General features: G+C 40.0%; 3 protein-coding genes across 3 annotated transcripts; all 3 read right to left on the bottom strand.

The window, feature by feature from the left end:
• Window positions 1-4585: 4585 nt before the first annotated feature.
• On the bottom strand, window positions 4586-5344 carry LOC145961144 (uncharacterized). Its single transcript, XM_083081069.1, has one exon. It carries the CDS (start codon window positions 5342-5344, stop codon window positions 4586-4588), a length of 759 nt encoding a protein of 252 aa, XP_082937195.1.
• A 716-nt stretch (window positions 5345-6060) lies between these two features.
• Window positions 6061-7740, bottom strand: LOC145961074 (uncharacterized). Its single transcript, XM_083080951.1, has 3 exons — window positions 6996-7740; window positions 6389-6804; window positions 6061-6300 (listed from the first exon to the last, which is right to left on the bottom strand). The coding sequence occupies exons 1-3, from the start codon at window positions 7738-7740 to the stop codon at window positions 6061-6063; spliced, it is 1401 nt and encodes a 466-aa protein (XP_082937077.1).
• A 1135-nt stretch (window positions 7741-8875) lies between these two features.
• On the bottom strand, window positions 8876-9463 carry LOC145961011 (uncharacterized). Its single transcript, XM_083080829.1, has one exon. It carries the CDS (start codon window positions 9461-9463, stop codon window positions 8876-8878), a length of 588 nt encoding a protein of 195 aa, XP_082936955.1.
• Window positions 9464-13222: the final 3759 nt, after the last annotated feature.

Raw genomic sequence — 13222 nt, 5'->3', positions numbered from 1 at the left:
TCGTTTGTTCGATGTCGATGATCCTGGTGTGCCTGCTCGGTCTCGAAGAGTTACCTTCTCAAATGCTTCTAGCAATCCATCTGTTGTCGCAAATCGTTGTATACGCGCCTGGTTTTGAAGTGCCTCGTCTGGAATGCCTTCAATCACGTACTCAAGTATCTCGCTGTCGTCGATCGGTACTCATTATGATCATCGGTTGCCCATAATGATTTTCTCATGGAAATATTCGTGGAAAGTCTCGTCTTTCTTCCACATACGTTCTTCAAATTTTTTCCGAATTGCCATCTTGCTCTGTCGACGATGAAACATAGCTTTCAGCTCGTCCAAAAGACGATCAAATGTCATCGCAATGTATTCCGGTTTGGAATGTAGCCACTCGAGTGCTTTTCCTTTAAGCCGCATGCCCATAAGTATTTTCGCAGTATCGTCTTCCAATTTATATGTCGCTTTGAGTAGCTTGACTTGCTTTTCCCAAATCTCATAATCACTAGCTTGACCGCTGAAATTACTGAGCAAATCCGCTATTGCCGTAATATTTGCTCGCGGCTGACCGGCCAAAACATTGTTGCGGCAGCAATGCTATGCGTCGATTGTTGTCGACTTTCGTCTTCTGCAACTGGCTCGGTATATACTCCTCGTCGCATTGCTTCTATTTCAAGACGTGCCAATGCTAACTCACGCTCTAACAACTCTCTCTCTCTTCTATATAAATCGATCTCTCGTTGCTGTGGATTAATCGTTGGCTGCGCATTTGACGTGCCAGCTCCTTGTAAAGAATCCCCGACATCTTCATCATCATCTCGTCTATCGTCCAACCACGCTCCCGATGGATCAGCTTCCATTATGCGCGAGATTAATTCGGTTTTCGTGCCGATACTGGACAAACCACGCGCTGACAGCAACTCTTTTAAGGCAGCTACCGTGAGTTTATTCAGATCTCTCATCTCTACACTACTCGAACACCTTCTCGTCCTCTATATCTCTCTCTTCTACACAACACAATGCGATATCCCGCGGACACACTGCGGAACCTTCTTGAAGACGATCGAATGCTCGAATATTCTTGCTCGAAATCTCTCTCTTCTCTCTCACACACTATTCGAAGATCTCTCGTCCTCTGTCTCTCTCTTTCGCACAACTCACAACACTGCTCGCGGAAACTTCTCGAAAATGCCCGATTAAATGTTCAAATATTCTATTGACTCATTATTATCCCGTTATGCACCGTTATTATCCCGTTATTATCCGTTATCATCCCGGACGAGCCCCCAAATTGTAGGATATTTTGGTGTAAGGATGTAAAATGGAATAGAATACTTTTTAGGGCAAATGACTGAGATATTTATTTGTCGGATTACAAGATTAATATGAACAAAGAGATACGCTCGTCTAACGTACGTCTTCGCGCTCTCGCAACGACACAGAGACTACTCGTATCGCGGACCGAAAAATGCTCGAGCGACCTGTTTATACCTAACTCAAGTGCTCGGGTGGTCTATCTGTTTATTTCTAGGAAAATACTCAAGCACTTGGCAGCCCTACGGATTCACTCTCCTTCAATAGGTGCGTTTATTAATCGATCTTTAAGCGTCTCGAACGCTTGTCTTTCTGTTTCTTCAAACTTGAAAATTACATCTTTTCTCGTCAAGTCGTACAAAGGCTTCGTTATTATTGAAAAATTTTCAACAAACTTTCTGAAGTACGAGCATAATCCTAGGAAACTCCGTCTCGGATGTTTCGCGGGGCTGGAAATTTTGTTATTGCTTCAAGGCCCTGATCAGTCGGTCGGATACCTTTCTTGGTTATTGTGTAACCTAAATGAAATGAATCAGGGTCAGTGCTTTCGCACTCACTCTGTGGTTTCGTATGCACTTCTTTTATTGTAATTTATACATGTGATAGATATGAATTTTCTTTATGATTTTTATGAAATGTTACGCAGCGAATTCTTCGTGATAACGCCTCGGGTTACGTTCTGAGTCGCGATGACGTCTCGAGCTAGCACTCGGATCGCGACGACGCCTGGGAACGTATCCAGATAACGAAATTATATTCGTATGTGTTCGCTTTGTCTTATGATTGCTTGGTTGTCATGCTGCGACTGACTCCACCGTTGACTTCCCGAACTTCGAGAGCCGTCGAGCCGCTCTTCCACTGCTCGGCAATGTAAACAATCGAAAATAACGGAGACCGCGGACGAAATCATCAACGGTTTAATATAATCGCTTATGACGATTTTAATTACGACCTTACGCAGACCGTGATCGTGCACGATCTATCAAATACGCCGTTACACTAAATAATCTAATTTTGCTTGAAGGAATCGACATTTATCCAGACGTAGTTCCAGAAGATTCGCGGTGAGGAGCTTAAATACTTTTTACGGGTGTACTTCCGAAAAGCCCATACCTCCGATTGGGTTGAAATTTTGCAGAAACCTTCTTCACAACGATATAAGAAAATCGTCCAAGGGATTTTTGGCGCATCGGCACCGTTCCGTCCCTACCTCCCCTCAAAGGTAAAAAATATTTTACTCTGTATCTTCGAAAATACCGATTTTAGAGAAAAAAGTTTCGAATAGAAGTTGAAGCTCTTGAAAAGATCTACAAGAAAGGTTATATACATTTTTTTCGTAAACTCGTTATTTTGGGTACTAAATTAGAAAATAGTGCGCGCGCACGTGCGTACACATACGCGGGGGGTGCAAGGGGGCCTTCGGCTCCCCCTGCCGCACCACCCCGCCGGTAGGTAAGGTGGACTTCGCTTTACAACTTAGCATGTGTCTATTGTGGCAAAGCGAGGTCCACCTTGCCTACCGGCGAGGTGGTGCGGGAGGGAGGGCCGAAGGCCCCTTTGCACCCCCCGCGCGTGGTGTGTGTGTGTGTGTGTGTGTATTCCATATCTCAGACATGGGTTGGGGGAAGGGGGGCGAAACCCACTGCGTCTGCGCATGTACTATAGAAAATGTTAAATAGATCAGTAGAATGTAAACAAACCTCATATACATATATAATGTTGTTAATAATAATCTATAATGCCTAAAAGAAGCGTTAAAATTGTCAAACTTTAACTTGTTATATCTTCTAAATTAATGCCGTCCTCTCACTTATTTTTTGCGGGGAATTACTCAGAACAACCTCCTCTATAACATTGAAGTGGCGATAAAATCGGCGAGGTCTGACTTTTTATGCATATTTACCATACTGGTTTTAATTTGTTAAAAAAAAAAGATTAGCACTATAGGTTAAAATTACTATTTTTAAATACATAATAGTCAAATAACATAATAGCCAAAATAATGAGCTTACGAAAAAAATGTATATAACCTTTTTTGTAGATCTTTTCAAGAGCTTGAACTTTTCTTTGAAACTTTTTTCTCTGAAATCGATATTTTCGGAGATACAGGGTAAAACATTTTTTAACTTTGGGAGGGGGTGGGGGCGGAACGGTGCCGATGCGCCAAAAATCCCTTGGTACATTTTCTTATATCGTTAAGGAGAGGGTCTGTGCAAAATTTCAACCCAATCGGAGGTATGGGCTTTTCGGAAGTTTATCCCTTTTTACTAATACCCGAAGATGATGTTCTATTGTTTCGGTCGCGATGAGAAAGTCGTCCAAATAAACAGATACTTCCCCCGCGGTAATTTGATCTTTGAAGACCTGCGCAACATAACGCTGAAACTTGAGAGGGGCGCCTTTTAACCCGAAGGGCATCCTCACGTATTCATACTGCCCTAATGGTGTGACGAATGAGGTATATTTTATGGAGTCTTCGTGCATTTTTATGTGGAAAAATCCATCTTTCAAATCTAATGTTGTAAAATACTTTTTTCCTTCTAGTAAATTCAATTGGTCTTCAATTAACGAGAGTGGAAAATTATCGCGAGTTGTTATCGCGTTAAGCGCTCGAAAATCAATGCACATTCTTGTCTCCCCGTTTTTTTTTTCGTTAAAACGACTGGCGAGGCATATTCTGACGTACTCTCTTGGATAATGCCTAGATTGCAATGGTGTGTGAGGATTATAATTCACACACGATTTTTTTATAATGCACTTTATTATGTATCCTTGGTACGTGAGGTAATTTTTTTATAATGCACTTTATTATGTATCCTTGGTACCTGAGGTCTCGGCCTCATTAATATAGATAATATAAGTTATCACGTGAAGAGACTCGGTCTCCACGTAGATCTATTATCGATTTTCGAAAAGCAACGAAAATACGGAAAGCTCGGTCTCCTATATCGCAATATATAAATTTTTATGTGCGTACGCTAGGACGGACGACAGCGGACTCGCCCGCACTTGAGTCGGTCCTCTTGAAAAGATCCCCGAAGGGAGGGGAACGCGCGTGCGAGATTTTCTCGCCTTGGTCCCTGCATGCGTGTAAACCGCCAAGTTTACGGGCTCGCAGGCCCATCGCTCAACGCTCGTCGCGAGTAGATAAGATGTTTGAAAGATGCTATCAAACATCGACGTTTACAGTGGGCCTACTATGGTTTATATTGCACGCAACAGTACTCCCCCCGTTGAGAGGGTACCGATCAACCGTAAATTATATTATATAGCTGTATATACATAAGGTTTATATAATCTTAGTTTCGTCGACGTTCGGATGTTGCTTGGTTGGGAGCGGACATATATATTTTACAGCTCGCTTTAATTCTCCTGTCTCTGTTTTGACAGTAACGGTCCGCGTTATGTCATCCTTGCCTGTATGGGTGTTTATGACCCGTCCTAGCGCCCATTGTGTGCATGGAAGGTTCTTCTCCTTTATAAGCATTATCATTCCGAAGTTGATTTTTTCTCCGTCTTTAAACCATTTGCGTCGAATTTGGAGTTCGTTAAGGTATTCCAGACTCCAGCGTGCCCAAAAATCCTGTCGTACCTTGGATATGTGTTGCCAGGCGGATAGACGATTGACTGGGACAGACGAGTAATCAAGCTCGGGTAAGGCAGTCAATGGCCTGCCGATTAAGCAATGTGCGGGCGTAAGGACTAATAAATCGTTTGGATCGGATGATATGAAGGATATGGGTCTGGAGTTTAGTATTCCTTCGATTTCGATCACGAACGTGTTTAACTCTTCAAAAGTGAACAGGAGTTCACCAACTACACGTTTAAAATGATGTTTGAACGATTTCACCGTGGATTCCCATAGCCCACCGAAGTGTGGCGCCATGGGAGGTATAAAATGCCATGCGATTCGGTGTTCAACAGCGAATCGTTCCGTTTGAAATTTATACTCATCGGAATTAAGAAGAACGTATAGTTCTTTTAAGTGATTGTTTGCTCCTCTGAAATTAGTTCCGTTATCTGAGTACACGTTCGTGGGATGTCTCATCTCGCGATAAAACGCCGTAAAGCCGCGAGGAATCCGTCGGTGATTAGATCGCTCACGACTTCAAGATGTACAGCCTTTATAGTCATGCATACAAACACGCATATATATACCTTGATGGTATTTCGATATTTTTTTTCTTTGATATAGAACGGACCGCAAAAGTCAACACCCGTATTGTAGAAAGGAGCTGCTTGTCGCTCCTCAAAATTTCGGCAAATTGCTCATTTTATAATTAACCGTGTCGGCATTAAATCGAAAGCAGCGTACGCAAGATCGCATGACCTTGCGCACTTGATTTCGATCATCGAGTAGCCAAAATTTATGTCTAATCATGTACAAAGTCGCTTGAATACCGATATGGTAGTATTTCTCGTGTGTTTCCTTGATAATAAGATCCGTGAAAAAATAATGACTCGGAAGCAAGATAAGATGCTTTTGTGGTAAGCCTAGTTCTGACATTTTAAGGCGTCCGCCGACGCGAATTAAACCGTTTTAGTCAATGAACGGATTTAGTACAGCGATGTTACCTTTACTTATTGATCGTTTGTTCGCGAGCTCGTTCAATTCGCGTGAAAAACACAAGGCTTGGATAATTCTCATTATTCTAGTTTTCGCTTTATTTATTTCCTCTATGTTTAACTGTCCGCGATGTGTATTTTTTGACTGGAAACATAAGCACAGTGCAATAATTTTCAATAATCGCGATAAATATTTTTTCAATATACTGTTGTCGTGAGAAATTGTTGACACCTATTTTTCCTTAATTCTGGTATTTCGTTTAATTTTACATTCTCGTTGTACCATTCGATTTCATCTTTCGACAGCCACGGTGATCCGATAAACCACAGCTGATTATTAAGGAAGGCATTCGGTAGTTGGCTTCTTGATAATGCGTCGGCCGGATTATCTCCCGATTTAACATGTCTCCATGATTGCGAATCCGTGATTTCTTGAATCTGCGCGACGCGATGGGAGACGTGTTTTTAAGCGGTGAGGTGAAGTTTTGATCCAGTGTAATACAATAGTGGAATCGCTCCATAATACCGTCTTACTAGGGGAGAGACCCAATACACGTTGCACCTCTCGAGATAATTTGCCCAATAAAAGTGCGCCGCACAATTCGAGACGCGGTATTGTTATGGGTTTTAACGGTGCGACTCTCGATTTAGCGCAAAGTAAGCGACATTGCACGTCGTTGTTTTGATTACTCGACCGAATATATAAGCAGGCGCCGTAGCCGTTTTGGCTCGCATCGCAAAATCCGTGAATTTGTATGTCTATATAATCCGAGATTACTACCGGACGGTCAACAGATAATTCATTGATTGAATTTAATTGCGTCACGAAGTCTAGCCATGCTGTATGTATGCTAGATGGAACTGATTCGTCCCAGTCTACTTTACTCCGCCACAAATCCTGCATCATTTTTTTTGCATGTAATATGACGGGTCCTAGAATACCTAGCGGGTCGAAAATCTTCGCAATCTCCGAAATAATGGTTCGTTTCGTGATTCTTTCGGTTCATCGGATATACGGAATACCGTAGCGTATCGTCATATGCACTCCACGATATACCTAGTGTTTTCAAGAGGTTGTTTTTATCTAGTAAGGTTTGAATTGACAGCATCAGGAATCAAATCGTTAATAATACGTTCGTCGTTCGATGCCCATTGTTGTATATTGAAATCGTCTTGAGCTAATAATGCGATTATGTTGTCTCGTAACGCGCGAGCTTCGTCAATGGTGTTGACACCGGTTAATAGATCGTCCACATATAAGTGAGTTCTGAGTACGCGTGCAGCTGCGAGATATGCGTCGCCTTCGTCTTTGGTAAGTTTGTGAATTGTCCGTATAGCGAGATATGGTGACGATGACACGCCAAAAGTGAGAGTGTTGAGTTGCAACGTCTTTATTTGACCATTTTGACGCCAAAGTATGCGTTGACACGCCTGATCATCCTCGTGTAGAGATATCTGTCTATACATTTTTTCTATGTCTACGGTCATGATGTATTTATATGTGCGGAATCGGATTAAGTGCGCGAATAGTGTGTCTTGAATTGTCGGTCCTACCATTAACACGTCATTCAACGATGTGCCAGTATTCGATTTCGCCGACGCGTCAAACACCACCCGAACCTTAGTAGTGGCACTCGAAGTCTTGATTACGGCGTGATGTGGCATATAAAATCCATCGTCTGTAGGGTCATCGATTATAGACATCTGTTTTAGATTTAGATATTCTTGGATCGATTGCGAATAGGCAGTTTCTAACATCGAATCTGATCTGAACCTCCGTTCGAGAGATATTAAACGTTTAAGTGCTGAAGTTCGCGAATCACCGAGGTGAATATTACCCTTGCGAAACAGTAATCGCCTTGTAGCGGCGGCTTTCATCACGAGTAACATTTTTTATAAAATGTTCTTCGCATTCGAGTTTCTCGGGAGATTTCAGTGTTTCGGATGATATTTCTTCGATGGTCAAAAATTTAGCAATTTGTTGTTCTAGGTTAGTTAACTGACATATCGCGTTTCTTAGACGATTCCGTGATGTTATTTCGCCCACTACAATCCAACCAAGCCGAGTTTTCTGTAAATATAAATCGTGATTTCCTTGAGATAGATTAATTTGACCAAATGAAAATAATGATAAAGTTGTTCCGGCTCCGATCAATAAATCTACGGAACGCGGTAAATGAAATTCCGGATCGGCTAATTTAATATTAGACGGAATTTTTATTAAATGCCGCGGGAAGGTTTCGGAAGGGACCATTTCTGTTATTAACGGAATTGATAAACATGATAAAGTCTTGCAATATTCGCTGTGCAGTGATTGAATGGTGACTGAGATGATTCCCTTTGAAACTGTATTCATAGAATTAATTGCACCGACCGGTAACGTGCATGAGATTACAGGGAGTCGTAAAGATTTTGCGAGTTTTTCAGTAATAAAGTTGGCAGTGGCACATGTGTCTAACAACGCGCGACATTTGATTAAATTGAGATCCCTGTCTTGTACATAAATCGTTGCAGTTGTCATTAATTGAGGAGTAAAATTCGGTAAAGCCGCTGCGAGACACTCCGCCCTCTCACTCTTTTCTATTTGTCATTCAGTTTTTATTTCGTGAGGTTTTGTTGTGTCAGTTGACGCCGGTACGGCCGTGTTTTTCTCCAAGTGTAATAATGTATTATGACGCTTTTGGCAAACAGTACAATTACTATAGTTACAAGGCTTACCGCGATGAGATCGTAGGTAATTATAACAAAGTATAGCGTTTCTCACAAATTCGAGACGTTTAGGTACGGTTAATTGTTTAAACTGGGGACATTTAAATAGTGGAAGCTGTTTGTTTTTACACGCCGTACAACTATTTTCTACGTTGATCACGAATGTCTTATTTGAAATTCGTCCCTTCTTGACTGCGGATAGATTTGTCATCGTCTAGTTTGGATATTTCTCGAACGCGTTTAGATACGCGAACTGCGGGTAAATTTAAAAGCAACGAAATGTGACGGGAAATTAAAATTCGTTTTACTTCGTAGGAACGTTTAATTCCCACGCCTTTTCATAGTTCGAACCTTCTATGGCCAAGATTTTTAGTTTATTAGCAGCATTACCTGTCAATGCCGATTTTAAATATTGCAATTTTTCTACATCGGATAAATCTGTTTGTGTATCTATCATGGCGAGAAAGGAGTTTTTGAATGATAGCCAGTTCTCATATCGACCGTCAAATTTAGGTAAAGACGCTGCTGGTAATTTTACTCGTCGTTTTGTGCACCCTGTCATCGCTGACATATGAGACGGTGTTGAGTTACCCGATGCGTCGGCGTTGACAGAAGCTATAGAAGGATTTATTATATTTTCGATTTTGCCCGCAAGTGCGTAAAATTTTCCTTGAACCGTTACAAATTCGTCATTGTGATGATCATTCGAATCTAATAACATGAGCTCATCATTAAATTCCTCGTACGCGTGGTAAAGTTCTGTGACCCGTTTCATACGTAATTTTAACGCGGTCTTATCGTATTGTTCACGTTCGACCAGATTTGTTAAACTGGTAATCTGTGCCTTTAATGACGTTCGTTTCTGAATGAGAAGTTTGATTCGGTCGGCCATTGTGTTTCGAGGGTAAGGTATGGGAGAAGGTGGAAGAAGAGACAGGAAAATTGCTTAATCGAACACTCTTTATATGTGTGGAATGTATTTGCCGTTAGCCTGTTTATCGATGCGTAACTTCATCTTCCGATATCATCCAATGTGCTTCTAATCCACGGACGAAATCTCTATATAGCTGGTTGGAAGAGCCGATGACTGTCGCAGTGATAATATTATGATTTCCTGGTCCTTTGGAAAGTGTCGATGAATGCCGCTGGTCGATGTCTTTGAGTTACTGCTCGTCTATTCTCTTTTTAGCCGTTTGCGTTCGTTACGCAAACGACCTCACAGGCACCATGGATTGCAGTGGTGTGTGAGGGTTATAATTCACACGCGATTTCTTTATAATGCACTTTATTATGTATCCTTGGTACGTGAGGTCTCGGCCTCATTAACCCATTCAGACCTGAATTTTTTCTGGTAATGTAATAAATTATATATTATTATTATTATTATTATTATTTTATTATTATTTATTATTTCTTTTTATTATTATTATTTTTATTATTATTTAGTCCACCGAGAGATCGCAGGGAAACTAATTCTAAAAAATAACTATTTCACATGATTTTAAAGTTTTTGTGCATAATTATGTACATAGGGTCTGAATGGGTTAATATAGATAATATAAGTTATCACGTGAAGAGACTCAGTCTCCACGTAGATCTATTATCGATTTTCGAAAAGCAACGAAAATAGCGAGCGGAGAGCTCGGTCTCCTATATCGCAATATATAAATTTTTATGTGCGTACGCTAGGACGGACGATAGCGGACTCGCTCGCACTTGAGTCGGTCCTCTCGAAAAGGTCCCCGAAGGGAAGAGGACGCGCGTGCGAGATTTTCTCGCCTTGGTCCCTACATACGTGTGAACCGCCGAGTTTATGGGCTCGCAGGCCCATCGCTCAACGCTCGTCGTGAGTAGATAAGATGTTTGGAAGATGCTATCGAGCATCAACGTTTACAGTGGGCCCACTATGGTTTATATTGCACGCAACAATGCCTTTAGCTGTCAGGTCATCTACAATACGTCTCAATTTGGACTTTTCATCGTACGAGAGTCTACGCGGCGTACACGAAAACGGTTTGTTATTCGTAAGCGTAAGTTTCATGGTGTTCTCTACCGCGGGATTCGACGGGATTCGATTTTTGCGCGTTAGCATAATATCTCTCGAATAAATCTCGCGCTCGCGTTCTCAGTCGGAAGGTCCTCGTTAATACGCATATCTTGTGGCGTTACGCGAAAGTCTTCGCCTATTTCAATATTCATAATATCGACGATCTCTTTTTCATTGCTCAATGACAATTTTGCCAATCTCAGTCTAAAGTCACGTCCTAAGACTGTCAAACTCTACATTGTTTTATCGGCAACGACACGTAACATAATGGTATATTTCTTGTGATCAAATACAATTGTCGCTTCTATAAGGCCTAATATTTTTAACCCGCTACCGTTAATACCGCAATATCGATCGCGTCCTGAATCATGAATTACATATTTCTGCGGAATATAACGCTGTGTAACAAAACAAATAGGACTCCCCAAATTGATCAACGCGTTAAATTTCATCGCAATATTACTGTCCTTATCGCTTAGCTATAGTTCTATTGTCCGCCAGAAATTATCGCCTTCTCGTTGTTTCTGCGCCACGTAATTGACGTCTTCCTTCGGTGTGCTGCATTGATTCGCTCGTCCCTAGCTGAGGTTGGGCCGATGCCTCAAATTCTTCTTCTGCGTGCGCCATCATGGGCGAATTCTTGGGTTGGAATCCTGCTTCCAACAACCGCTTTACTAGTTCTGCCTTCGTGCCCATTGTCGGCAAACCTCTGCTCTTCAATTTCTCCTTAAGGTCGGCTGCAGTAAGCGCATTCATCATAACACTCTGTCTCGAGTCTATCAGACTGTCGTAATTGTTCGTAAAATGTCTACCAGCTCGTACGCGGATAGTGACGCACAGTCTTAAGAACGTAGCCAATCGTTGAGATTCGCAACACACATAAATCAGATTTAAAACACGAAATCTGAACGGCTGCGGTAAAAGGCGTTACTGTTCCATAAACATAACACAATAAGGGTCTATAAGTTCATAAGTTTACGCGAACCGGACACATAAAGATCACATAAATCGGACGCACAACATAAACGATTTTCTCTTAATTCGTTCGCGGTTTCACAAATATAACTTTTTCCGCGACTTCGTAAATCGGACACATAAACATAAACGATTTCTTCTTAATACGTAATGCCGAATTCAACGCCAATGGAATCCCATTTCTGAATTTGTAAGGTGTCTGTTGGATTGTCTTTATTTAAGAATTGACACAATGTATAAAGGTAAAAGGCGCGCAGACATCGGCGACCGACCGAGAAACCGTCTTGGTCGAGAGCTAACGTACGACTCTGTCCCGTACGGCTGCATAAGACAGCTCGAAGCGTATCAGGTTCAAGTGCCACGCGAGGCGTGGACACGGGATCGTGCCGACGACGTGTCCGCCTGGCGCCTTACAGATATATATATATATATATATATATATATATATATATATATTTATTTATTTATTTATTTATTTATTTATTTATTTATTTATTTATTTTTGGGTATATAAATGTAATTATTGACGATATATTGTAGTTAAATATGTCTTTATTTACTTATTATGTTATGATGTAACATTAATAGAATACATATAACATGTTGAAAAATTAAAATAAAACTTCATATCTATTGGAACAAAATCTATTGAAGCAAAACTTCAAATCAACTTCGAAATAAAAATCTATTGTTTTTCTTTGTTTAATGCCTGTAAAAATAAAATAGGAGTTAAATGTAGTATAATATGATGTAATTTTGCAGCAACGTTTTATAACGTTTATGAAATAAAACGTTGCAATATTGCAATAAAACATTGCCACAATGTTTCTGCATCTTGTTGTGCTGTATGGGCGGTAAGCGAAGAAACTATCGAATCAAATGCAGATTGATGGCAATTTGCCATCAGATCACGCATGCAAACCATACAGATCCTGCTTGGTTTCTGCCAATAATCTGATATCAAGTCGTATTAGCAAATCCTGCTTGGTTTCTGCCACCAATCTGCATCAGATTCTGTGAGCAGGCTTTGCTCGATTTTTGACATCAATTTGTCAACTTAATCGGTAATAACAGCTTCAGTACCAAATTTGTAGCCTTTTTGCTAACATTAGTTGATAGCAGACACTTGGCATGATTTGCTTTCTACAGACTTTGCTATCTGGGTATATATAAATACATAAACAACAGCTCTACGTTACATAATTAATAATATTTAATAAATATTTTGTAAATACTTCTAACATTATACATTTTTAATTCAAATGTGTAATAATAATATTTTATATTTCGAAATATAATTCAATAAATGTAAATGTAACCTAATTCTTTTTTGTTCAATAAATTCATTTAATATACATACTTATAAATAAAATCAAATATTTGATATAATAGATTTAATTATATGTTTATTTTTCTATCAAATCAAATATTATTTGACTTAATATAATATTATATGTTTAAAAATCTTGCTAATTATTAAATTTATATAATATTCAATCTAATTTATTTTATAAAAAACAATTCTAATTTCAAGTATAAATGATGCAAAGGAATTTTTATTGCTTGTCTTATATTGGATAATTTCATATAAATTATATAAAACGAAATTATATAAAACGAAAGAAAACA

Source organism: Camponotus vicinus, unplaced genomic scaffold, assembly GCF_025532165.1.
Source record: "Camponotus vicinus isolate PSW18456_S1 unplaced genomic scaffold, iyCamVici1.0 SCAF_1, whole genome shotgun sequence".
Taxonomy (NCBI): domain Eukaryota; kingdom Metazoa; phylum Arthropoda; class Insecta; order Hymenoptera; family Formicidae; genus Camponotus; species Camponotus vicinus.
Note: the sequence above shows the minus strand (reverse complement) of the source record. Positions and strands in the feature narration are given on the sequence as shown.